This window comes from Chrysoperla carnea, chromosome 4 (genome assembly GCF_905475395.1).
Source record: "Chrysoperla carnea chromosome 4, inChrCarn1.1, whole genome shotgun sequence".
Taxonomy (NCBI): domain Eukaryota; kingdom Metazoa; phylum Arthropoda; class Insecta; order Neuroptera; family Chrysopidae; genus Chrysoperla; species Chrysoperla carnea.
The window spans coordinates 43,135,156-43,161,583 of record NC_058340.1 but is presented as its reverse complement, the minus strand read 5'-3'; the positions used below and the strand labels follow the sequence as shown (position 1 = coordinate 43,161,583).

The window sequence follows — 26,428 nt, the reverse complement described above, 5'->3', positions numbered from 1 at the left end:
CAGTATGGACATTTAAAAGATGGTGGTTTTCCACATTCGTATTTCTGATGACGTGATAAATTCCATCGATATTTATATATTTTCATGCATATATTACATGTAAAGTCTGTAATTTAAAGTATTGTATAATTAATATAAACCTGAGTTAAAGAAATTATCAGTTAATGTTATGGGCAGGCTAGAAACAGCTTCCATAAATTTTTTGATCTTTCTATAATAATAACTTATTAGTTTTATATGTATCTCTTGCGTCTTTCTGTTAAAAAGTACTTGGCATTACTTTGAAAGAGGAACCTTAGAACCTTTACCAAAGTGTTTCAAGATTATATTTAGGACAACCGTTTACAAAGCCAGATTACCGAGGCTGATCCAACATATGGCCACCGATAAATCTTTGGAAACTCTCCCACTTGATTCTAACGACCATGAATCACGATACTCTGCTAAGCTACCTTGTGTTGAACCTCTCTCATTAAATATCCCTATGGTTATTGAGATCCTAGCAAGTTCTCAATTCAAAATACAAGAATATTTATGAATTACTAAATCATTGAGTGAAGGATAGAAAAACAAAAAGACGATAAAATTGATAAACATTGATTCTTTATTCATAAATCTTAGAATGTCGGCAAGCGACATGCATTTTCAAATTTGATTTTAAAGGGCAGACATATTCACAATATGGGCATTGAAAAGATGGTGATTTTCCACATTGATATTTCTGATGATTTTGTAAACTTCTTCGGTATTTATATATTTTTGAGCATTTATTACATACAAAATCTGTAATTAAAGTATAGCATTATTAATATTAAATTAAGTTTCATAATTTTGAGCTAATGTTATTGGTAGTCGTATACAAAAGATTTAGTAAAATTTTTCGATTTTGGCTAATCAATCATCATCCCTACTACACAATCCTTAATTAACTTCTAGAATAAAACACGCTTCTATTACCCAATCACCCATCGAAACTAAGTACATGCCATCCTAGATGAAAATATATCACACGCAGAGATATCAAAGATATCACACGCTTAATGAAATTATTGTCCAAAATTTTATTTTTAAAAGAGTATCTAGTGCTACTGTTCAAAATGTTTTCTAGTTATAAAATTCATTTTTTATTGTCTCGAAATTTCATGCGTAAGATTGTATTTAAGATCATTTAAGATCACCGTATACAAAGCCGTACTGTTGAAATCAATCTAGTATTTGGCAACCCATAAATCTTTGGAAACTACCCTGTGTTATGCCTAAATTTCAAATTCAAATACCATAATATTAATAAATTAATAAATCACTGATTGAAGGATAGAAAAAAAATTTATACGATAATATTGAAAAAATTGTTTTCGAAACTCTCTCCATTGATCCTAACGACCATGAACTACGAAGCTGCTAGGCTACCTTGTGTTGAGCCTCTCTTGCAAGTTCTCAATTCCAAATACTATAATATTTATAAATGACTAAATCACTGACTGAAGGATAGAAAAACAAAAAGACGATAAAATTGGGAATACAAATATTAATACTTTATTCAAAAATCTTAGAATGCCGGCAAATGACATGTTGTTTCAAATTTGCTTTAACATGACATGCATATTCACAGTAGGGGCATTGAAAAGATGGTGACTTTCCACATTCATATTTCTGGTGACGTTGCAAACTCCTTCGATATTTATATATTTTCGAGCATATATTACATGAAAAACCTGGAATTGAAGTATAGCATGATTAGTATTTAATTAATGTGTATAATTTTTAGCGAATGTTACTGACGTTGGTATTCGCATACAAAAACAATTCTCGAGCATTGGTTTATTATTACAAGCTTTTATTAATTTGTAATGTATGTATACTCTTAATCAAAATACACGCAAAAGTTGAACCATTCTACAGCTATATCACTTAGAATTGGAAAACATGTGCATTTTTTGTGACAAAGTGTGTATGTATGTTACTTACTTCTAGTTGTAGCGAAATCACTTAAGTGTGGCGAAGTTTCGCGTGCATCGAATATATTTAATATGTAAATATATGCATGCCAAATTCTAACTTGAACTTTTATATATAGTTTACGATAATACCTTTAGAACCCAATCAATACCTCTATAGTCGAAAAACACAACCTAACCAATTCATAATTAAAACAATACAGAGTTATCAAAAAATAAAATAAGAAATGTTCATGATCACAAAAATGAAACAGATAAAAAAAATCCAATAGAGTTACATATGATAATACATTTGAAAAAAAATATTAGTCTGCTGTTCGATTCGAACTCAGTAATCACTAAAATAACAAAATATATACCCATGACTTATTTCGGTTAGCTATATAATGTTCAAGGAAATGACTATAATATAACACATAAATACAAATGTAAAATATTATGTGTGTGCGATCTAACCACAGGCAGTCGATTTCGCTATGAGTAGAAGCAAGGAATACAGATATACACATCTGATGTTTTCTCAAGTAGTTAAATTTAAACTACAATATTTCTCAAATAATTAAGATGCCACTGAAAGTAGGATTGGAAGACAAAATATGAATAGTTTTAAAAAAAAAAAAATTAATTCTTTATTGATAAATCTTAGAATGTTTTAGAATCACATGAGATTTCAAATTTGTTTTTACATGACATGCATATTCACAATGGGGGCATTTAAAAGATGGTAATTTTCCACATTCGTATTTCTGATGACGTGATAAACTCCTTTGATATTTATACATTTTTGAGCATTTATTACATACAAAACCTGTAATTGAAGTACTGAATTATTTACAATAAATTAAGTAGTATAATTTTTGGGATAAGATTACTAGTTTGAGTAGTTCCGTTCAAATTATGTTAAATTAATTTTTTTTTGTTTCTGTCCTCAGTTTATATGTTTAACAGGCATGTTCTTAGCGTGTTGCTGATAAAAAATTCTGTGAGGCAGCAACGCACAGAAAGAATTGCTTATACGAAATTATTATTGGGTTTTTCAACTCAGGGATACTTTATTTAGCGTTTTTTACCATCAATACAAAGGCAAAAGCTCCAGTTCCTTCGGTAATGGGCTAATATAATAAAAGGGGATATTCAAAAATCGCATTCAAAGGTTGCCCATCCCCTTTTAGCAAAACAAAGTTCTGTATGTAATCTCTATGGCAATACCCACGTATGACGTCACTAGTGGGTATCTTCCTCTTTGTTTAATTAGGAATTTTAAACGTTCATATAATGCATACTAGTGAAGATTTTTAAAAACCAAATTCGTTTTTCTATTCGTGAAGTCAGAATTATTGATCTGAAATTTAGTCCGATCATTATCGTCGATGATGATTGATATTTGTGACATTATGGCGCTAAAGTTTTATTTGAAAAACATAATAAGAAAATCTAGTATACATCGCAGACTATAAGAAATTCGTAAAAAAAATTCTGACGAAGTACAACATGAGACATATGAAAATATTCTGATACACTATACAGAATATTTTCATATGTTTCCGATGCCGCGGCGAACGAAGCACAATTTTTAGCGCACTCTACCAGAATTTTTGTAGCAATATAGTATGTGCGATCTAATATAAAATATATGCTTTGTGCAGTTAGACTTTCTTATAAGAAATTCTTAGTGTGTTCGCAGATTAAAAGGAAAAACTTAACAGAATATTTTAACCTTTAAGAAGTGTACCGTACTTTTTTTTTTTTAAATAGAGACATTGGTACATGGTGAGCTTTACCATGTCTATGTAATTATTAGAAAAAATCTCCTAATTAATTACGATGAAACAGGTCAGAAGCATAAACCTTTCAAAGGTCTCACTCGATTTTGCGAAAATTTTGCCAAGCTAAAAATCCAGATTTCCAAACCACTAAATAAATCGAAAAAAAAAAAAAATTTAGTTCATAATATTATTACCTAAGTACAAAAAAATTTATTCTTTATTGATTATTCGTAGAAAAATGTCGAAAGATCATACGGGATTTCAAATTGGCTTTTACATGGCATGTATATGCACACTCTGGACAACGAAAAGATGGTGGTTTTCCACATTCATATTTCTGGTGACGGGATAAATTTCTTCGATATTTATACTTTTTGAAGCATATATTACATGTAAAACCTGTAATTAAAGTATGGCATTATTATTTATATCTACAATAAACTGCATAATTTGATAGCAATTTCTATTTCTGGCGTCCAATTTTGTTTTAAAACATACTCGTACATACTTTTGAATTCTCAGGAAGGAAACTAAAATGAGCCCACATGTATAATCATCACTTATGAGTAAAGGTCCATTAGATAAAAAAGATCACTGAATGATTCGAAAGCGGTCATTGCGGTCCAATCATTTTTATTAATTATTAGACCGTGGGACAGAAAGGATGCTTTTTAAAAAAGTAATACATACTTGAAACTTTGTAAGTGGCTTCTTTTTGGCGAGTCTACCAAACTTCTCTCTACAACTTTTTTCGGTGCTGCTTTCTCAAATAAACACGATATTGTAATGTGTAAGTTATCAGTCTGAAAAAACACAACAGAGAATTTGTCTGACACTATGACCGCTTGATAACATTAATGATTATTAATCCATAAAATATTTTGTCTGGCAAAAATACTGCACCGATGAACTTGTTTATAATCTCGAACATATCAAACAAGTGGTCATAGTGTCCAAAAAATCCTCTACTGCGCTTTTTCAGACCGATAGCCTAAATATGACGTTATCGTGCTCATTTGTGAAAGCAGCACTTTCGAAAAAAAGTCGTAGAGAGAAGTTTGGTAGACTCGCCAAAAGGAAGCCACCCACGAAGTTTCAAGTATGTATTAATCATTTTACGAAATATCCTTTTTGTCCCACTATTTATGTTGCAATGTTTGCATTTGTTTATTTATTTTCCAAGTTCTAAGCTGATATACTTCCCCAGACTAAACCTATCACAGTAATGCTGATTATAATTACATAAAAAATGTTGGATGGAAAAATAAATTATTGTAGAGAATATTCAGAAATAAATCAATTCTTTATTGAAAAATATTAGAATGTCGAAATATTACATGCTTCTTTAAATTTGCTTTTTGCTGACATGCATATTCACAATGAGGACACTTAAAAGATGGAGATTTTCCACATTCGTATTTCTGATGACGAGATAAATTGCATCGATATTTATAAATTTTGGAGCATATATTACATGCAAAACCTGTAATTGAAGTATCATCTTATTAAAAATAAATATTAATAGTTTTAAATAAAGTTATTATTTAGGTTATCTATACGCCTTATGGAGGGTAATTTTCTAATATTTCGATAGTACCATAAATGAGATAATTTCATAATTAGGTTGACTTATGTGACCAAGGGACAATTTGCACAATATTCAGAGAAATAATAAAAAGAGTAAGTACCTACTGTTTTTCTAACACTAAGGAATACTTGGAATCATTTAGGTTATTTTCATCTATAGATTTATTAGATTCAACTTTATTTTATTGGTAAATTGGATCAAAAAAACTTGATTGTTTAAGTTAGAACTATACAGGATGGGTCATTTTAATATTTAATGGCTAATAGCTCGTTTTATAGTTAACCAATCAAATAACTCAAAAAATTATAAAAGTTGCTTAGTTTGATAAGGGACGTCAGATTGGACCTAGTTCTTCGGGAAATAGCCGATTTAGATCCTTAACGGTAATAATTGTAGGTCAGGCGAATGTCTTCTATGGCAGTGATAGAGGACATTCTTCCTATACAATTTTTGGCTAGAGCATTTTTCCGTAGTTAGCAGGCTTTCTACCGATTAAATGCAATAATGACATATTTTTAAGTCGCATTTCTTCCGAAAGCTGACGACTTTCGAAAAAATGGTTTGATTGAAAAATGTTAGTTTTTTTTATGAGGATCAACTTTTTAATTTAAAGATTTATTCTAGCTCTTACCATTTAGGATCTAAATTGGCTATTAAAGAAACCCAAAGAACTAGGTCCAATCTGACGTCTGAATATGATATCCTTCATCAAACTCTGCAACTTATGTTTAAGTTTTTTTTTTATTGTTTTACTACAAAACGAGCTATTAGTCATTATAGATTAAAAAAATCCACCCTGTATATGCTTCTGGATATATATGAAGTTAAACTAATACTCCTCACCAAATAGGATTGAAAAATAAAATATTTTAAGAGAATATTTAGAATAAATAATTAAATTCTTTATTGAAAAATATTAGAATGTCGAAATATTACATGCTTCTTTAAATTTGCTTTTTGCTGACATGCATATTCACAATGAGGACACTGGAAAGATGGTGATTTTCCACATTCATACTTCTGATGGCGTTGTAAACTTCTTAAATATTTATATATTTTCGAACACATATTACATGTAAAACCTGTAATTGAAGTATTGGATTATGGTTATTATTTCATTCATAAATTGCCTTATTTTAAACTTAATTTACTTGTTCTACTTCGGTAAATTTTACCATCGTCATTATTACGATAAAATAATTAATTATTTTGGATATGTAATTCCATTCAACTTTTGGTTAACGACTTATAATACTCAACACTTTAAGCGGGAAAATCGTCCGGTGAAATCTATTAAACAACTCTCAGGCTAACACCACTTAATGAAGGATCGAAAAATAAAATGTTTTACGACAATATTAACATAAACAAAATTCAATTCTTTATTGAAAGATCTTAGAATGTCGACAAATCACATGTTTTTTTAAGTTTGCTTTCAAATGACATGCATATTCACAATGGGGACATTGAAAAGATTTTGGTTTTCCACATTCGTATTTCTGATGATTCAATAAATTCGTCCGATATTTATACCTTCTTGGGCATGTACTACATGGAAAATCTGTAACTGTAAATGAATCAATGTTTTAGTTATATGTTAAAAAATAATTATAAATCCATTTTACGGGCTAAGGATGGGTTAAATTTGGAGCTTTATAAAAACTATTTATTTCAAATTTTTAACAAACAATAAATAATGGACTTAAGGTAAAATGTTAACGTGAATGTTTACCGGTTAACTTGTTTAGTCAGACATAATATTAAAGCTTCAGTGTCAAAAGAACTGCCTCTTCCCTCCTAAAGACAAACAACTTACTTAAAATGAAACAGAAAACACCAACGTCAAGGGTTATTTAAAAATTCATTTACTTACACAACCTTGAAATAAAGTAAAAACAATGATATCATCTGCAAAATTTTCATCGAGAATTTGGCTAGTACAACAATAGTGATTCAGTGCGCTATTAAGAAATATGTACTTTGTTTTAAAAATATATCCCAACAGAGTTTAAATTGCGCGCAGAATTAAAATTTATGAATGTCGATTTGTTTTTTAAAAAAAATTACTAAATAAAATATGCAAAAGTCGATTTGAAATTTTCATGGTTTCGGATAAAATGAGTTTTCTATTTATCTTCTAATTATTACAATAGCAAATCTCGAATAAATTAATTGCACTTGAATAGCACATGATTCACAATAGTGCACTTCTTTAGTATTTCTCGATTGCTTAAGGGCCATGCAAACTAAAATTTACGCAGTCAAGAATTCCTGTGAAAACTTTATTTTGGCTAAATGTTGCAGTGAATAATGATGGAGTCATGATATTCATTTTGAATTCCAAAATAAAAAAAATTAATAAAATTAAGTTAGGTAATATTATTTTATTTATAAGTTAATAATCAACCTTCGATTACAATTCGTTTGATAAACTCAATTACGGAGGGTGACTCGCCAGTAATAGAAAAAAATAAATTAGAAGAAAATGATCCCAATTTCTAGCATGTTATAGTTAACGAAACATATTATTATTTTTAAACAAATTTCGGTACTTAACAGATCAATTAAGAGAGTAATTAAGTAATTAAAAATTAACTAAATGACATCACCTGTTATAAAAATAGTTATGTTATTTAGTTCTTATTTGAAATAAATAATTAGTCGCTTAATTTTTTGGTAAGGCACTCCATTATTTTTTATATAATAATATGTCTCGTAAACTATAACATACTAAAAAATTCGGATCATTTATCTACTAATTTATTTATTTTTTCTATTACTGACGAGTCACCCTCCTTAAAGCGTTTTAATCAGAGATACAATTTAATTTTCAATTACATTTACGTCTCTCGAATTAACAATTAAATTGTGTATATTTTCTAAATGTCGTTTAACACTATGGCGATGTTTTGTACGATATGTACATAGATGACAAGAAAATTTTGGATCTTTTCCACATTCGTATTTCAGATGGTTCAGTAAATTCGTCCGATATTTATACCTTCTTGGACATGTACTACATGGGAAATCTGTAACTGTAAATGAATTATTGGTTTAGTAATATATTAAAATTTTTAATCCTTTTTACGGATGATGGGGTCAATCATATTACAAGTACAAAATAAAAAAATTCGTAAAACCAAGTATGGTAACATTATTTTTATTTATCAGTCAATAATCAATCATTGATTACAAATCAGCTAACACTTGGATCTAAAAGCAATGAATCATTATGAAATAATTTATTTAATCTAGATACAACAATTTTAACGTGAGTGTTCGCGTTTTATTCGTCATGGAAACACTTAAAATTAAGGCAGTATTCTGGTATAGAAATTTGAAGAAATTGATTTTTTTGTATATTTTTCAAAAGAGACCCTTAACGCTCTGTACTGCGAGCTTCTGCTGCTTTAAAACAAGGCAAAAGAGATCGGTTCACAGAAATAAATTTGCAAGACATTACATATGAAATGGAAAAAGGCCCGGCCCAATTGGATTTTAAAAAGTTTCAATTTTGAGTATTTTAAAAAAATTTGAAAAGGTCAACAAATGGCCATTTTGAGATTTTTGGCTGAGGTCCAGGCGAAAGCGACATCTTTACTAATTAACAATTTTTTAAATTTTTTTGTTTCGGATCACTACAAGGGCTGGAATCGTATTAACCAGGGTGCCGATTTTTTTTTGTAGCCTGTAATTGGCTTCACCGACCTGTAATTCGAAGAATATTTAATTTTTTTTTTATTAACTTAACTTTTTTTTTTTATTAAGTAACTTCATTTTTTATATTTATTATATTTTTAAAATATCAAAAAATATCATAATGAAATGAAAAAAGTGCTACATAAATGTTCTTAAATTTTTGTAAATTTTAAGTTTGAAAAATGTCTGCAATTTGGGTTTCTAGACCAGAATACCCCCTTAAAACCTTCTAAAAAAATGATATTTTAATATTGACAAGGTATTTAATTTTTTATAAAGTATGTTTTCGTATGTAATGCGCTTTTAAATTACTCTTTACACGCGTTGCATAATCGCAAGAATTGCAACGAAACGATGGCTCTTTTCCACATTCATAACGACAATGATGTACTAAACTCCATTTATGTTTGTAGGCGCGATTACATTTTGAGCAAAAGAATGGTCTACCAAAATAATCTGAAACATAAAATTTATATACAACTTTTTTTTATGTTTCTAATTTGTACATACACGAAATTGATCAATATAAAATCCAAAAACACAACACAATTTATTTTTTAACAGAAAATTCAAGGCTATTTCCTTTAATACGAAAATAGCCGTACTTGAAAAAAAGTAACTATAAATAGCTAAATACTATAAAACCCAAAATAAAGATTATTTTATGGAACGAATCAGTTTAAACGCTACGAGTGGATATTCTACGTATATAATTTAACTCAAAAGTTGTACCTTGATTTTTGTTTGCTTCAAGGTTGACATAAAATTTCTGGCCAATGGTATCGTATGAGCAAGGTTCTATTGAGTCTGCTAACAGGTAGGTACTCAATTGGATATTTACGAGGAATAATATTAATAGCTTTCTTGGTGAAGAGCGCACTATTAGAACGATATAATCTAACAAATACACAATAAGCTGTATATTAAAAAAAATCTTTCCCACTATACCGCTGTAATTTTCGTATCTCAACAGAGTAAAGCTGTAAAACATTTTTGACACAATAACTCGAAATCAAAACAATATAATAAATTGAGCTTGGTTTAATGAAAAAATAAAATTATTTTCGCACCCATTACTCATAATAATTTGAAACAAATAAGGGTAAAAGACAAATATTGCGGATTCTAAGCGAAGAACTATTCGGGACGATTTATTAATATAATTATACTACTAGTATATTCATTTACACTTTTCCCCTAAAATTTATAAAACGATTCTCACATTCTGATATAAATTATTTGTGAATTAATTGACTAAATACTAAAAATATATACTATCAAAATCACAACGAATGAATAAACTGAAGCCATTGTTTTCAAAATCTCATTAATTGCTTGCTAAAATTCAAAACAGCACTGTGCAAACGTTTTGTGCGACAAAACTTTGAAGTATTCCTTGTAGTTTAAAAAAACACTCCTCCTATTTTCAATTTTTTGTTTATTGCTTCGTACTACTTATTTAGGTTTTAGATATTAATTTGTCATATAATTAAAAGATTGGTTTTAATTATCTAGCCTGACCTAAATAATTCAAATTTTGACTTTTTATAGCTGTTTGCTACATCATTGCAAAGTAATAACACTACTACTAAATTACAAATATTTTTGTAGGAGAACTAATGTTTGTTGGTTTCGAGTTGAGACATATTTATGAATATAAATACAACGATACTCGGAATAAAAAGTTTAGAAATTTTAATTTCTTACTTTACAATTTTATAATTAGTATCGGGATATTTATTTTAATAACTTCTTTTCTACCCTTTTGTAGCAATTACCGTGTTCTGTCAAGATGTGTTGAATAAAGCATAATTTAGGATTACATTGAAAATAAATTAGGAATTACACAAATAAGAAATATAAAAATTGCATAAAGTGAAAATAATTTTATTATCTTAAATAAAAAATAACAGTTATTTATTCTTAACAGCTACATGGCAAAATAAATTTGGCGTGTTGTTTGCAACAAAAAGGTGTGTAATCTTTGAGAGTAAATTAACGTCCTTAGTAAAATTCACTTTTGATTATCTTATCAAGTTAAGAAAATAAACTATACATTTTTAAACTTTTTTTTTTGGAAAAGTTTAGAGTTGCACCTAGCTGGAGTAGCATCGGACAATGCCTGAAGATTAAGGCACACCTTTTTGAGCATTGTATGCAAGACAAGGCTGTGCTCATTTGTGAGGCGTCACTTAGTTGAAATCGTCAAATCGAATGGGCAATTTTCATATTGAGGAAAAGCGATGTCTCACAAAAGAACGCAGTTATTTTCAGTGACGGACTTAAGAAAAAATTCCCAGTAAGCAGAATCTCAATAGGACCCCTGTAACTATAGTTTCAAGCGGCTCCCCTCCCCATTGTAGTTTTTATCGAAAGTAATAGGTAAGTTTGAAGAAATTATTTCGCAAAAATATTTTTTACCAATTTATTGGGAACTATTGGGCACCGTACGCTCTATTCGTTTCGTTTGTATACTTAGTGAATTCACATTTTGTTGAATCTTCTGGAGGGTAGTCAGTGGGAGGTAAATGTTGCTTTGCCCACCTGTTAAATCCGTCACTGGCTAATGTCTTGCCTGATTTTAATTGACAGTAGTGACAATATATGATTCATTTTCAATTATATCACGCATATTAACACATAAATTATGTTTAATTTTTAAATGCCGTTTAACACTATGGCGTTGATGTGCACGATATGTACACAGATGGCAAGAAAACATTGGATCTTTTCCACATTCGTAGCGTTTATGCAGATACAAACCACTACGATACATGTAACTACGTGTACAGGTATCACATTTGAAAGGCCGCTCTGAAAAATGAGAAACAATTAATGATTTTTAGAATAATTTATTCCGATATATTAAATTCTAGAGATAAACGATAGATAAATATTGTAAGTTAATGGTATTTCTTGATACCAAACACTACAGTGACTTTCAAAAAGGGCAAAAAAAAAAGAAAGAATCAATTTAGATTCATAAAACCGGCTTCAGAAAACCATAAAATTTCTGTCTATAATTTCATGGAGATGTTATTAAATTGCTTACCCCAAAGCTCAATCTTCACTACTATGAAATTTTCTAGTTGAGCGAAAAAAATAAGCACCGAGATATATCAAATACGTGTAAGGTTATGAACTTAGCACATGCTAAGTTTTCCTCTATCTATAGGAGGATGTGGTAAAATAACGAAGCACCATATCACATGACAAAATGTTATTAGCGCATTGGCCTTTTCACAATAATTCATGATACTCAATCTTGTAGAAAAGCATCAGTCCTCCATTCTTTTCTTACAGAAATTAATTCCTACAAGGTTACCAAATAATGTGTTGTCACTTAAGACTTATACACATAATTTGAAGTACTGGATTTTTTATTGAACTTTGAAAGTAAAATTAGTCCGAAATCAGTTTCAGCGAGGTCATTCGAAAGAAGGTTTGAAGCGAGTCTTGGTATTAAAACTTTATTAACTTTCAATTACTTTTACGTCTCTCGACTTAACAATTAAATTGTGTATATTTTCTAAATGTCGTCTAACACTATGACGATGCTTTGAACGATATGTACACAGGTGGCAAGAAAACATTGGATCTTTCCCACATTCGTAGCGTTTATGAAAATACCAACTATTACGATGCACGTAACTACGTGTACAGGTATCACATTTGAAAGGTCGCAAATCTGAAAATAAATAATGAATGATTTTTAGAATTTTTTTTAAATAAAAGTACCAATTGATAAAAGTGTATTTAATCCTAAAGATGTACCATCACTTGGACAAATAATGCAAATAAGAAATTTGGAGAAAGAATGGAAATAATTTTTGGATTTTAGAGAAAAATAAAATTGATATATTCAAACTAACAATTTCAGGTCTAATTTTTTTCAGATTCGATGAGAGGAAAACAGCCCATGACTTCTACATTAAGACGGTTCGCAAAATTTAAAATAAAGAGTACACATGGTTTTTTCTACAAATTTAGCAGATCTCAGATGTGCGTAGCAAAAATTTTAAAAATATCTAATAACGCAAAGAAAATATTTAAGTATAATAAAAAGACGACGATTAGCCTTCGGTCCTATTATTCCAACAGTACCTATTGTTAATTAAAGGATTTTATTTTGGATTATAGAGTAATTAAAATAATTTTAAAATTAGTTAATATGTTTTATTTTTGTATAATTAAAAATTATTTTTTTAACGAAAAAGATAATTATTTACATCTTTGAAAAGATTTAACAAAATACTCTTTAAATTCAATAAAATTAAAATAACAAAAAAATACTACAACTATTCCTTTTTCAAATGACTTTTAATTCGATGATATCGACAACATTGATTTCGATTAATTTCACACTTTTGGGCATATTCACGTCAGTTACGTTTATTTCACCTTAAAACCGATTAAATCTACTTCAATTTGAATATATTTATTTTAATCCTCAGAAATTATAAATGTTATAATCTTTATAGATTTAAAAACTTTCGCTGTAACGAAACATAATTTGTAGGATTGTAAAAAGCCGAGATGTAGGAGTAATTAATTGCAAATCTTTTGAAATTTAATTTCTAATTTTGCTCCATTTAAAATTTCTACCTTAATACTTTTTATGTTTTTATGATTTCCTACTAAAAATGATTTCATTATGTTTGGAAAGTCATTTGATTGACTTGTATTGTGTTCAACCTTTTTTTACGACCGTCCTAAAATATTTATTGTGTTATTCAAAAGTTGGGCTAAACTAAAATTTTTTTGATATGTGTACGATGAAATTTAAGTAATTATTTTGTGATAGTTATATTTATGCAAAAAATAATGACACCATCTTTCTTATGTTTACGTTATGCATAAATTATGGATAATTACAAATAACATAAAAAAAATTTTAGATATGGGCTTTGTGTAATTTTTCTAAAGAATTTCATTGTAGAATTAAAACTCTAATTTTGTTGTTATTAGTTTCTCGTAGAACGCGGTCATTTATATCAAAGTTATATAAAATTTGATTAGGAAATATCATTATTTTATTATTATTTTCTCGGTGAATATGCCCTTGTTTGATAATTTCATAAATTATTGTCTTGAAGAACATAGGATATATGTTGTGTAATCATATGCCTTTTAAGACTTCCTTTATAATGTGTTTTATATTCACAAAGTTCACAACTAAAATTTTGTGCTTGTCCACATTTATGTTTTTTATGTAAAAGTAAACTTGATTTTCGTACATATCTTCTATGACAAGTATTACATTCATAAATTGCTTCATCTGTAAAAAAAAAATTGAATAAAAAATAATTGATGTTAATTTGTTAATATTATTATATTTTGCTAAATATTTTACTATAATTTAAACATTTTATTAGTAAAATTATTAATAATAAAAAGAGATAACACATACAGAATATAAAATGTAGAAACTTGAATAACATACTAAAATATTTCCAATCTGTATATATGTATAGTATTAGCAAAAATAATTTTGGACAAAATTTGTTATCAACAACAGATATATTGATAATGAAAGATACAAGTTACTTGTAATCACTAATTTGCTGTGTGTGTACTGTATGGGTTTGTGTTAATGATATTAAAGCAAATTTGCGACTGAAAATTTATATCTTTACAAATTCACTCCTGGATATTAACGTCTTGAACTAGAAATCCATTGAAAATGGCCTGTTTTTAATAAATTATTTTTATCATACGAAAAACACGCAGTAAGAAAAATTGTGTTAATTTTTTTAAACCCTCTTTCATTTATGTATAGTGTCAAATACTAAAATATGCATCCCAATTAAAAAATATATATCTACCTTGTCTGCCGAACGAAACTTTGAGCAAATAGAAATATTAACAAATTTTTGTAAGCAGATATGGTGAAAACAATATACGTTTCATCAATTTGAATCTCATTTCGTTAATAATGTCATTTTGGCACTGAGTAGACAACTTCGACATTTAACATGTGCTCCCTTTTTTGCAATGAAAATTACCTCCCATTAAGTGTTTTAAGTTGGGATGCTTACATCTTCTGTTATTTCTAGCTTTCAAGGGGGTGAGAGTTTCTATATACGTACATGTTCCTTATAAAAATTATAATTAATTATTTTTCTCATGTCCTATAGCACCCTCTTGAGATAATAATTCATTCCCTAATACCGTATCTTGGTAGAACTACTTGATCAAGTAACCCCACTGGTGTAAATTCGACACAACAACTTGAATTTTTTTTACGTATTCAATGTATTAATGAGTTTTCAGTAGATTTTACTAAATGAAATTTTCCAAGTCATTTATATAGTACATCAAAACTAAATTGATATTTTTAGTTATGAACACAGGAGAAAGTTGATTTTATAAAAGGGGAACTTAAAAATTTAATAAAAATTTCCTAAAATATCCTCATTTTTCTATCATGATATAAAATTTTGCATAATATTCATTTCAGTCATTCCATGACGACCAAAAAAGTGTCGTTTTAAATTTGATTTTCGATGTGTTTTAAATGGACATTCAGTACATAAAAATGCTGGTTCTTTTCCACAATCATAACGTAAATGAACCTTAAGACCACTTAAACTTCGATATCGTTTGAAACAGCGATAACATTGAAATGGTGTATCTGTAATAAAACAAAGATAATTTAAAAGAACACATGAGTTTTGAGGCATATTTAAAAAAAAAAAATTAAAAAATTAAACAAATAAAGTGAATTCCACACACCAGAAAATTCGTTAGTTTATGGAGTTCTGTACATAATTATTAACATGTGTGCGTGTGTGTTTTTTGTTGAAGAGGATTTTTGCTACCTTTATTGTTGAGTTATTATCCAACTGGAATCGATTTTAGTTAAAGTATTTCAACAATATTAAAGCATTTCCTCCGAGTTGTGACATTTTCGTCTATTATCTTAATGGGGGAGCACTACCACTTCATTATTTCGAAAATTAAGTGATCAAATGTTATTTTTCCACGCGTATAGTGAAAATTTTTATATTTGATAATATGATAGAAGATACTACTAAAATAAATTTTAAAAAACCACCAAATAGTATAGGAGCTCGCAACGTTTTCGAGAGAGAATTTTATTATGGCTGATTTTATGATATGTTGCTTTTTCAGTTAGAGCTTGAGCCCTCCCGCTGGCGGTATTGGTTGCGTTTAGTACTGCGCAGCCTAAATGTACAGGTAATAATCCTAAATTATAAAAGTATTTTAGTATGTCTGTAATTTTAATATTATGTTATTTAAGTATACAAAAACCTAAAATTAATTTGCCAAACGTTAATTAGGTTGCTAAACCTTGAATAAACGCGAAAAAGTTATGAAAAATAAGGCCGCGGTTGTTAGGGCGCCAGTATTTTTTATATTATTTTAGTGATTACTAACTAGTAATTCAAGTTCAAATCCGGCAGCAGTCAGTATTTTTATTATTTTTTTTTTTTTTTTTGTATTATCTTATGTAATTCTATTGAATTTTTTTTAAATTTTTTTAATTTTAGGCTTTTGTATACTTAAATAACTTAATATTAAAATTACAGGCATACTAAAATACTTTGAAAATTTAGGCTTATTACCTATATATTTATGCTGCGAAGTACTAAACGCAACCACTACTGCCAGCCAGATGGCCCAAGTTCTAACTGAAAGAGCAAGAATAACAACATATCATAAAATCAGCCATAATAAAAATCTTGTTTTGCCATTGTTGCGAGCTCCTGTACCAAAAGAAGTTATACGTGTTCTATAATCCTATCTCTTAATATCAACGAATCGGATGAGACTTTTGAACGACTTAAGTACAAGACCCTTTTAAGAAATAAGACCCTCTACAAGATATTTATCTACCCTGTAATATAAAAAACAAATCATGTTGAAATACTGCAAGAAAAATCGATCAGAAATGAGCAAAAACCCAATCTTAAATCTATGGATAGGTATAGTTTCGAAATATGTGAGTATAGTATGTTTTATATAAAAAAAAAGCCGTGCAGTTTTCAAAAAATTCGCGATTAAAACAAATAGATATCGTAGTAAAAAATAAAAAAAAGTTAAAAGTTTACTTAAAAATTTTATTTCGTATCAAATAATTTAACAAAGTAATAAATTCTTTAAATTAAAATAAAAATCTTATTTTTACATTTAAGGCACCAAATATTTAAGATTTGAACAAAATAATCTCGTATTGTTCAGAACAATTGACTCAGTTGAATGAAGAAGAAAATGCATCTCTGTGGCACAAAAAATGCTCGGTAGAAAAAATACATTTAGTACTATATGTAATCCGTGCATTTTTTGTGACATAGAGTGTACATATTATCAAACTTAAAAATTAACTTTAACAATAATGATTAAACATTTTATAAATAAGATATTAGAATTGTTCTTAATTCTAATAAAGTTAGCCTTGATTTGGATGTCTCAGAGTGAGCTCATAAAACTTCATTATTGGCTGGATAAGAATATTTTGAGTTTTTACGTGAGCATACCAAAAAATTCGTTTTATATTTTTCAGGTCTACTTGGCCGCAGACCTAATGTTCATATTTTCGTGAGCTTCACAGTATTCACTTTTGAACTTTCGCCTGGTAGAACACTTTTAAAATACTTCTAAAACAGAAAATTTTTAAGATTGCCATCTGCAATCCTTTATGCCTATTATTTTTCCAATAATGGGCCCTATTCTAGAATTCAATCAGAAAATATGAAAGATCCCACAAAAAGTCTTTATTTCGAAAAATGTAAAACTAATTGCTCGATTAGCTAGTAAATAATGATTTCCTTTTTTACTTCCTTCGAGGTAAAAGAATGAAAATCGAGTACCTTGGCTTGTAATTATCCTACTGTCTAATAATTTTTCTTGAAAAAACTAATTATAATAACGCTGAAAATTCCTGAAAATTATTTCTACATTTTAATGTATGTAATTTATAACGTTGTATCCAGTGAAATTTTCTATGACAATATTCACATTCAAACAATGGATCTCGACCACATTTGTACTTTCTATGATTGTATAAGCTTTCTGGATGTTTATAAACTTTATTGCACGTTGTACAAGGATACAGGATTCCATGTTGATGTCTTTGTGAAGCTAAAAATATTAATAAATTTTATTAAAAACTTAATTATTTTCAAATAGTAAATTAGTGATAAATCCCATTAGAAATAATTTTTGGGATAGCCAATAAATAGAAAATTTATTACAGAAAAGCATGTTTATTGCTTCTTTTTATTTTTACAACTAAATTCGTGACATTTAAAACTCATTTTCCAAAACATTTTCTTATGACAATATTGACACTCGAACATTGGTTTCTTTCCACATTTATATTTGCGATGATTGTGTAAGCTTTCTGGATATTTATACACTTTGTTACAAGCTGGGCAGGGATAAGATGGATTACCTGGAAATACCGTATATTAATTAATATGTAAAAATTTTTGGAATTCCATGAACTAAAAATTATTAAATTTTTATTAGAATCATACAATTTTTCACAGAAATACCCTTAAACACGTATTTTTGATTTCTCCAACTTTGACAAGTTTCTTTAAAAATTAAGGAATTCTTCTCAGAAATCATTTAAGAAATAAGATGTTTTTGCCAATCTCTCAAAGAATTTCTTTTCAATAGATTGTATTCAAAAAAAATTGTTTTGTCCCCCTTTTGAATATTAACAAAGCCATCCCTAATTTTTGTAACTATCTCTACTTTTACATAGCATGTCATATCGAAAAGTGCTAAATTTTAAAATTACTATCAGGATTATTTCGCATAAACTCTGAAAATATTTGGCCCAAATGAAAAAACTTGAACAGGATCTTTTTCTATTAGATGATCTTAGTAAATAAAACATTCGTTTATAGATTTTTCAATAAAATTTATTTCTAATATTTTGTTCTACAATAGACTTCATGTACTGCTAAATACGATTTTCTCGAAAGTTTTTTCAAGCAATATTGACATTGGAATTGTGGCTCTTGCCCACATTCGTATTTTCGATGTCTGTATAAGTTTCTTGCATATTTATATCCTCTATAACAATTTGGACATGTAAATATTTGCAAGGGAACTGAAAATATAAATTACAATATTAATTTTTATCAAAATAAATTAATATAAAAATGATATCAATATAATTCAATTCAATTCAATTCAATGCAATTTTAAAATTAAAATAAAAATTTTATTCCTTGGGATTGTAAAAAATTACAGTTATTTTATACAAATGAAAATTAATTTATTTATTAATTGTTCAAGTATTTTCTCTTACAGCTGAATTCATGAAAATCTAAATTATTCTTCCATAAAATTTTTTTTGAACAATATCGACATGTAAATTGTGGCTTTTCTCCACATCCCGAGTTTTGATGATTCAACAAAGTTTTTTCTTGTTTATATATCTTACCACAATTAGAACATGGAAATTTTTGATTGACTAAAAAGAAATTAAAAAAAATTAAACCTTTTTATTTGTCAATTAGAAATATATATATACTAATAAAAACCAACTTATCCAACAATATTGAAAGGAAATAACTTATGACATATACATACTTTTGAAAATTATTATTTAAAAAATTTAATTTTTGCATTTTCTACACTAACGTAAAATTAAGTAAATAAATAATACAGAAATAAGGGAAAAAGTTGTTGTGTGCAGTTTTGTGTCAAGATCATTAAATTTCAGTAAAAAACGAGAGAAATACTGAGCCTAAAAATTCAGTCATGAATAAGCATCTAAAAAATATCTTTTATTTATACAGGGTTAACTTTTTTAACATATTATTCCTAAAAGCCCGTTTTGTAGGTAACCAATCAAAAGATACCTTAATTAAACAAAAGTTGAGTTTGATGGGTATCAAATTGGGCCTACTTCTCCAGAGGTAAGAGATAGAATAAAATTAGAAAGTTGAACATAATAAAAAACTAACATTTTTTATTTAAAACATGTTTTCGAAAATCGTAAGCTTTCGGAGAAAATGCGACTTAAAAATATGTTATTATTGCATTTAATCGAAAGAAAATACGCTAGCCACAGAAATACTTCGGCCAAAAGTTGTTAGGGACAATAGAGGACCTTTGCATGCGTTCATGAGTGTGATTGGATATTCTGAGTGTGATTGGCTTGTGATTGGCATGAGTGTGATTGGTTTATTTTCTTTCAATTAAAAGGAATATAATTTCGTATATTCAAGGCGTATTTCGTCGGAAAGCTAACGATTATCGAAAAAATAAACAAAGCTAGTTCATTATATGAGGATCAATTTCCTAATCTTTAAAGTGTTTTCCTATCTCTTACCTTTTAGGATTTAAATTGACTATTAAAGCTACCCGAAGAACTAGGTCCAAACTGATGTCGGAACAAGACGCTCCCCATACAACTCTGCAACTTTGGTTTAAGGTATTAGGATCTAAGTTGAATCCTAAAGCAAACTTAAGAACAAGGGCCAATCTGACGGCAGAATAAGTTGCCCTCCATCAAACTCTACAACTTTTGTAAAATATGAGCTTTAAAAAAATAGCTTGCAAGAAGAACTGACACTGAAAATTAAATTTTCATATGCATGACGTCATAATTTAAATTTTAAATCTGAATCGAAACTAAAATCAATTTTATTTGAAGTTTTTCTTTTAAAATAAATCGATTTAAGATTATCCACCCACATACTATAAGCCCTAATTATTCGTGATTTATCATGTTAACTTTTTTATAAATTTAATATTTTGGATTCAGGCCATTCCTCTAACAAAAAGATTATAGTTATTTTATAATGAACTTGACGAATGAAAATATGATTACTTATTACTACTTCGAATTTAACAGATAAAGATACTTAATTTTACACCAGAAAATGCAGTAATATCACCTCAGTATCTTATCTTGTTACTCCATTTTCTAGTTCTTGCTTTAAAGACTGATCTTTAAAATTAAAACAAATTTCAAATATTGTATACTTTTATATAGTTTTATTTATTAAGTGAACGTTTTTGACAATTGAATTCGTGAAATTTTAAATTCATTTTCCAAAATACTTTTTTTGGACAATATTTACACTGAAACTGTGGAGTTTTTCCACACTCATATTTCCGATGATTGTGCAAACTGCCTTGATGCTTGTATACTTTGTTACAATCTGGGCAGGGATGTTTTTGTGGTGCTGGAAAATTAAAATTAATTATTATATTAATATCTTACGATATATTGTAAAAGCAGTGGAAAGAATTGTTAGATAAGTTACAGTTACGTCTAAAATGCAACATGTCTTAAAAATTCATTTTTCAAAAATAACGAGTATTTGTAACTTTGAATAGGTTGTATCTTAGACGTCATTAGAAAGAAAGTTTTATTTTCAGAAGTAAAATAAACGGTTAATTGTTTCACCAGTATAGGGAAGGTTATTAAGAAGTGTCATTACCATAGTAGCGATTGTGACAACATTAAAATACTTCGTAATGTCTTTGTATTCCTTACCCGATCAGAGTATAAACGCTGACATGGAAAGGGTTAATTCGAAAAACTTTAAAAAAATGTATTAAATTTAACCTCTAATTTATTCAACACAAAATGTAAAAGTTTGGGTTATAAAAATGTCCTTGAAACTCAGTTTCGAGATTCTTCGAAGTTAAAAATAAATTTTTTCTTTTGAAATTTTCTTTCAGTCTTTTTCCACCCTATTCACCATTATTTAATTTAACAATGATTCTAGACCTTTTTATTTTCGATTTCGTTTGGAATTAGAATCAAAAATATAGATTAACGCAACGAATTCAACGCACGATCAAAACTTGAAAGATGTATATCTTGGTATAATAAGGATAAAAATTAAACACTTATAGGACTTTAAACCAATAAAATGTGCAGGATCAGGAAATTAGATATTGATGTTAATGACAATTTGGAAAGGTTATACATACAATTTTTGGGTGGTAAAAAAAACTAAAACTTTTCTAAAAATCTCTTTTATAAAAATTATTTCATAATAATTTATTTCATATAATATATAATTTCTTTTTCGTAAATTTCTCAAATATACAACTAAAAATATCACATATATATCATTTTCAATATAAATAATAAATAATTTTCTGTTTTAAATAAATAAAAAATAAATTATGGTACATAATTTTAACAACCTTAACTAAATTTCCTAAAATTATGGTCAAATTATTACTAACTAATGTTAACACCACAATTACCTTAAAGAGCTTTTTAATTCATATTCAAAATAAGTCATAAATAATTTATTGCTTTTGCAAGCAAATTAAAATTAATTATATCACAAAACTTTTTCAGTATTAATTGTGTGCAGAATCGAATTCAAAATTCAGCAACGTGAATTTCATCATTTATTCATCAATCACATATTATATAAATAAATATATAGGCAATATTATTACATAATTGGTGAAATCTTTTTAACAATAAAATCAAAAACAGACTCTCAGCGCGTGTTGAATTTTCAATAAAATTTCAGCCACATGGTTGAATTCGTTTCTGCAATCAACGAATAGTAAGTTTTGTTCACTTTATAAATTCGAAGTCAGATAAAAAAATTTCCTACTTTTATGTAGTACGTAATACTACGTGTTTAGAAATGATACTTATGGTAGTTTTTTATAATGTTTGGCGGAAAATATGCTAAATTTTCAGTAAATCCCAGGTATTTAAGTTGTCCGTATTGCCCCAGGCTAATTTACTCGTACCGCAAACAAATCACATTCGTTTAAAGATTCGTTAAAATAATGAGCAATAGAGTTTTTAATAATAACATTTTAATAAATAATTATGAAAAATAAAAACGCTATTAGTGTTGAGTATTTTTTTGTTTTTCTTTTTTTGGAGCAAACTATTAAGTATTTTAATTACAAAGATTTCTAAAAATATTAGATCGGCCTTCACCCTAGATTAGAAAAGTAATTAAAATTAAAACTAAGTATATTCTTAAAAAGCGATAAAATCATGGAAGACATTTTTTAATTGTTGAATAAATAATAAATTAATAAAAATAAATACAAAGAAAACTTTTCATTTATGTAAAATTTACGAAATTTTATATAAATAAAAAAACCAGCAATTTAGCGTTCTATGGATGAAAGAATTTTTAAAATCCGTTACGTAGTAAACTCAACAATGTCGGTTTCACTATTTAATAAATTTTTACTTTTGGGAACCTTAAGTTTTTTGAAAATAAAATATAGCCCGTGTTACTTGCTGATAATGTAGCATTCCATAGGCGAAACAATTCTTAAAATCGGTTAAGTAGTGGACTCAAAAAAGAAAAGTATATATTTTCATATAAACTTTAATATCCTATTTCACCCCTTTTAGAAATAAATTTCGAAAAATCCTTTCTAAAATGACACCTTCAGTATAAAATCAATATCCTCTCGAAATTTCAAACTTCTGTAATTAGCAATTTAGGCTGGGTTACCTTTTCCCCCTTCAGATTATTTCCCCCCTATGAAATGTTTCTGATTTTAAATAATATACAAAAGGAATCATTCTGAGAAAAAAATCATCAAAATCGGAGCGCTGTTATTGAGTAAAAACAGTCATTGATGTGACTAATAAATAATTAATTGTAATTTTTTTGAAACTGTAATACTCTCCTTATTTATAATTCCAAATTAATATCATTTTCTCATATAGGAGTACTTACAATAAATGTAAAACATTAAATGATACGTAATATTTTTACATAATCCGTGGCCTGCACGATTATTTAAATATCTTATCTGCATATTGTTCCACATGATTCGCATAATTAAACATAATGTAATCCAAAGTTGGTCTTAATTGACAACGTGCCTCATGACATTTCATATTCACTTTACGGTGAGTTTTATGCTTACAAAATCGACATTGGAATTGTGGTTCTTTACCACATTCAAAATTACGATGATTACGTAAACTACTGCCATGTTTGTATGTTTTATGGCATTGTGGGCATTCATAACGACCTAAAATTTAAAAATGAAAAATTAAATTATTACATTATTTAAATTTCGTTAACTTAGAAAAATGAAATTTATCCCAAAACTTTTTTACAATCCAAATACCTTTTTTGGGGTTTTAGAAAAAAAACCATTGTTAGTTAGAATGTTAATGTAGAAAGCAGAAAAAAATTAAGTGCTTTGAGATTATCAGTTTATTATTTTTTTTTTTGAAAATTTCAATAAATACATTTATCACACACAAAATTTGACACACTTTATTAATAATGGATAGGATAAAACTTCTTTTGAATAACAGTTATTTTGCGATAAAAATATTACAAAAATCTTTGGATTATTTCTAAAAAAGGAACTAACTATAACAACAAATTTTTTTTATGCATTTAAGATTTATTTACAGTAGCTTTAATTCATGGCAATTTCTTAAAGTAGAATTGTCTCTGTAGATCCAATAGTTTCCGAAATAAAGACTTCCATAGTGATTTTTTTCGAACATCTGAATGGTCTGTCGTTCTTAATGAATTTTGACCTTGATTTTTCGTAACTTCTCGGTAATTGACCGAAATTTTCACGATACTTCCGATTTTTGGTAAAATTGCGTCTCATATTGTAGCAAATCTAGTCTACTTTAAAAACACTTTGAAAGGCTTTATCTCAGAACTATCGGATTTGACATAGACTAGTCGTAGTTTCAGGCGACTGGATTATAATTTTGACAGCAATTAACTGATTCGTGATTATTGCCCTAGCATACTTTGGCATGAATATACTTATATTCTTAAAGAAATTTTCGAAAATTTTGTAAAAATTTTTAATTTGCTATTTTAATCTAAAATATTTCTATTTTATATACAGAGGCCTAAAATAGCTACACATAATATAGCGGTGTAGCTCAGAAACGCCATTCATAAACAATTTAGTAGATATAACAAATAAAAAATTGACTAGGTTAATATCTCAAAGGTATCGACTTTAATTTAAAAGATTATCCCTAAAATTAATCGATTCAGTCTTAAATTAATAAGGGTTTAATACTATCTATAATACTGAAATATCATTTTATCACAATTAAATTAATTTATATCACAAAAATATCAAAATAAGAGCTTAAAAATATTTTCAAACTAGATCTATTTTCTTTTTACATCGGGTTTCATGTAATTTCATGTTCATTTTCCAATACGATTTTTTCGTACAATAACGACATGAAAATTGTGGTTCTTTTCCACATTCGTATATGCGATGATTACGTAAACTGCTTGCATGTTTGTAAAATTTAGTACAATCTGTACATTGATGAATTTGATCACTAAAACCACCTAAAATTAGAAATAAATTTAATATTAGATTGAAACACTTTATTAAACAATAATACATTCAGACTAGTTTTTAAATTTTTTAAATAAAAAAAATAAAAATTCTTTTTGGGTAGATACTTACGTGTAATAAAGTTAACAACGATATGGAAAATGCAACTTATAATTACATTTTATTTAATTAATGTAACATATAATTATAGCTATAATTTTTAATTTTTTTAACAATAATTGATTTGATGGTTCAAATTTTTTGTACAGGTAGACTTTTACTCAAAGAATAGTGGTTAATATTTTTCAGCTTAAGTATTCATGCAAATTTTTAAGAAAAAAATCTTTCAAATGGAGAAATCTCAAAACTACGACATATTTTGATAAGTTTTTTACTCCAATCATTTTAGGGTTTCACCTCGGAATCAAACGGAATAAGCTGAATTTTTGTACAAACCTTTATTTTGATAGTACAAATGTTGTCTCAAAAGTCACATATGATCACGCGTATGCGTCCTTAGATATTCAAGATCAAAAGTTTCGAAAACCAGTTTTTTGTGAATATCTCGTTTCTTTTGCCTTCAATTGTCTTAACATTTAAATCCGTATCCATATGAATTATAACCTTGAGAATATCGGGTTACAAAAAAGAGGAAGAATAATTTTGTTAAAAAGTTTCTGGCTAAAATGTATAATTGCTGTATTTATAGTTGCATTTTGTTCCCCATATTTCGACATTATCATCTAATGATCTTAGATGTTTAGTGTTTCTTAGATGTTTAATGATCTTAGATGTTTAATGGTTGCGATCGGTCCATACAAATTCTTAGTTTGTTTACTGAACGCCTTCTAGACGTTTATCACCTAATATTTTGATAATTGAATTTTCTTTGACGAAATTATATTGTACAGAAGTATGGAGTAATAGGTCTGTCTTTAAAGCGCTCTGAGCGCTCGTAAAAGTCAACCGCAAGTATTCTTATACATACATAAAAATTGGTGGTTAAATTATAAAAAATTCAGGAATAAGCAAAAACACAATTTTAATAACTATTGAGTATACCTAAACAAAACTTACCTGTTTATGATCCTAAAAATTTGGTTTATATTACTAATTAATTTAAAAAAACTACATTT

General features: G+C 27.7%; 2 protein-coding genes across 2 annotated transcripts in view; both read right to left on the bottom strand.

The window, feature by feature from the left end:
- Window positions 1-604: 604 nt before the first annotated feature.
- On the bottom strand, window positions 605-15,023 carry LOC123298720 (zinc finger protein 425-like). Its single transcript, XM_044880813.1, has 11 exons — window positions 15,017-15,023; window positions 14,149-14,289; window positions 11,640-11,825; window positions 9,324-9,467; window positions 8,151-8,347; window positions 6,846-6,879; window positions 6,233-6,394; window positions 5,045-5,207; window positions 3,971-4,050; window positions 1,553-1,715; window positions 605-710 (listed from the first exon to the last, which is right to left on the bottom strand). The coding sequence occupies exons 1-11, from the start codon at window positions 15,021-15,023 to the stop codon at window positions 605-607; spliced, it is 1,383 nt and encodes a 460-aa protein (XP_044736748.1).
- An 8,686-nt stretch (window positions 15,024-23,709) lies between these two features.
- Window positions 23,710-26,428, bottom strand: part of LOC123299073 (longitudinals lacking protein, isoforms A/B/D/L) — a 422,122-nt gene continuing 419,403 nt past the window's right edge. The window contains exon 5 of the mRNA XM_044881278.1: window positions 23,710-23,990. Within this exon, the coding sequence (XP_044737213.1) occupies window positions 23,749-23,990 (242 nt within the window). The 3' untranslated portion in view covers window positions 23,710-23,748. The remainder of the gene's footprint in view (window positions 23,991-26,428) is intronic.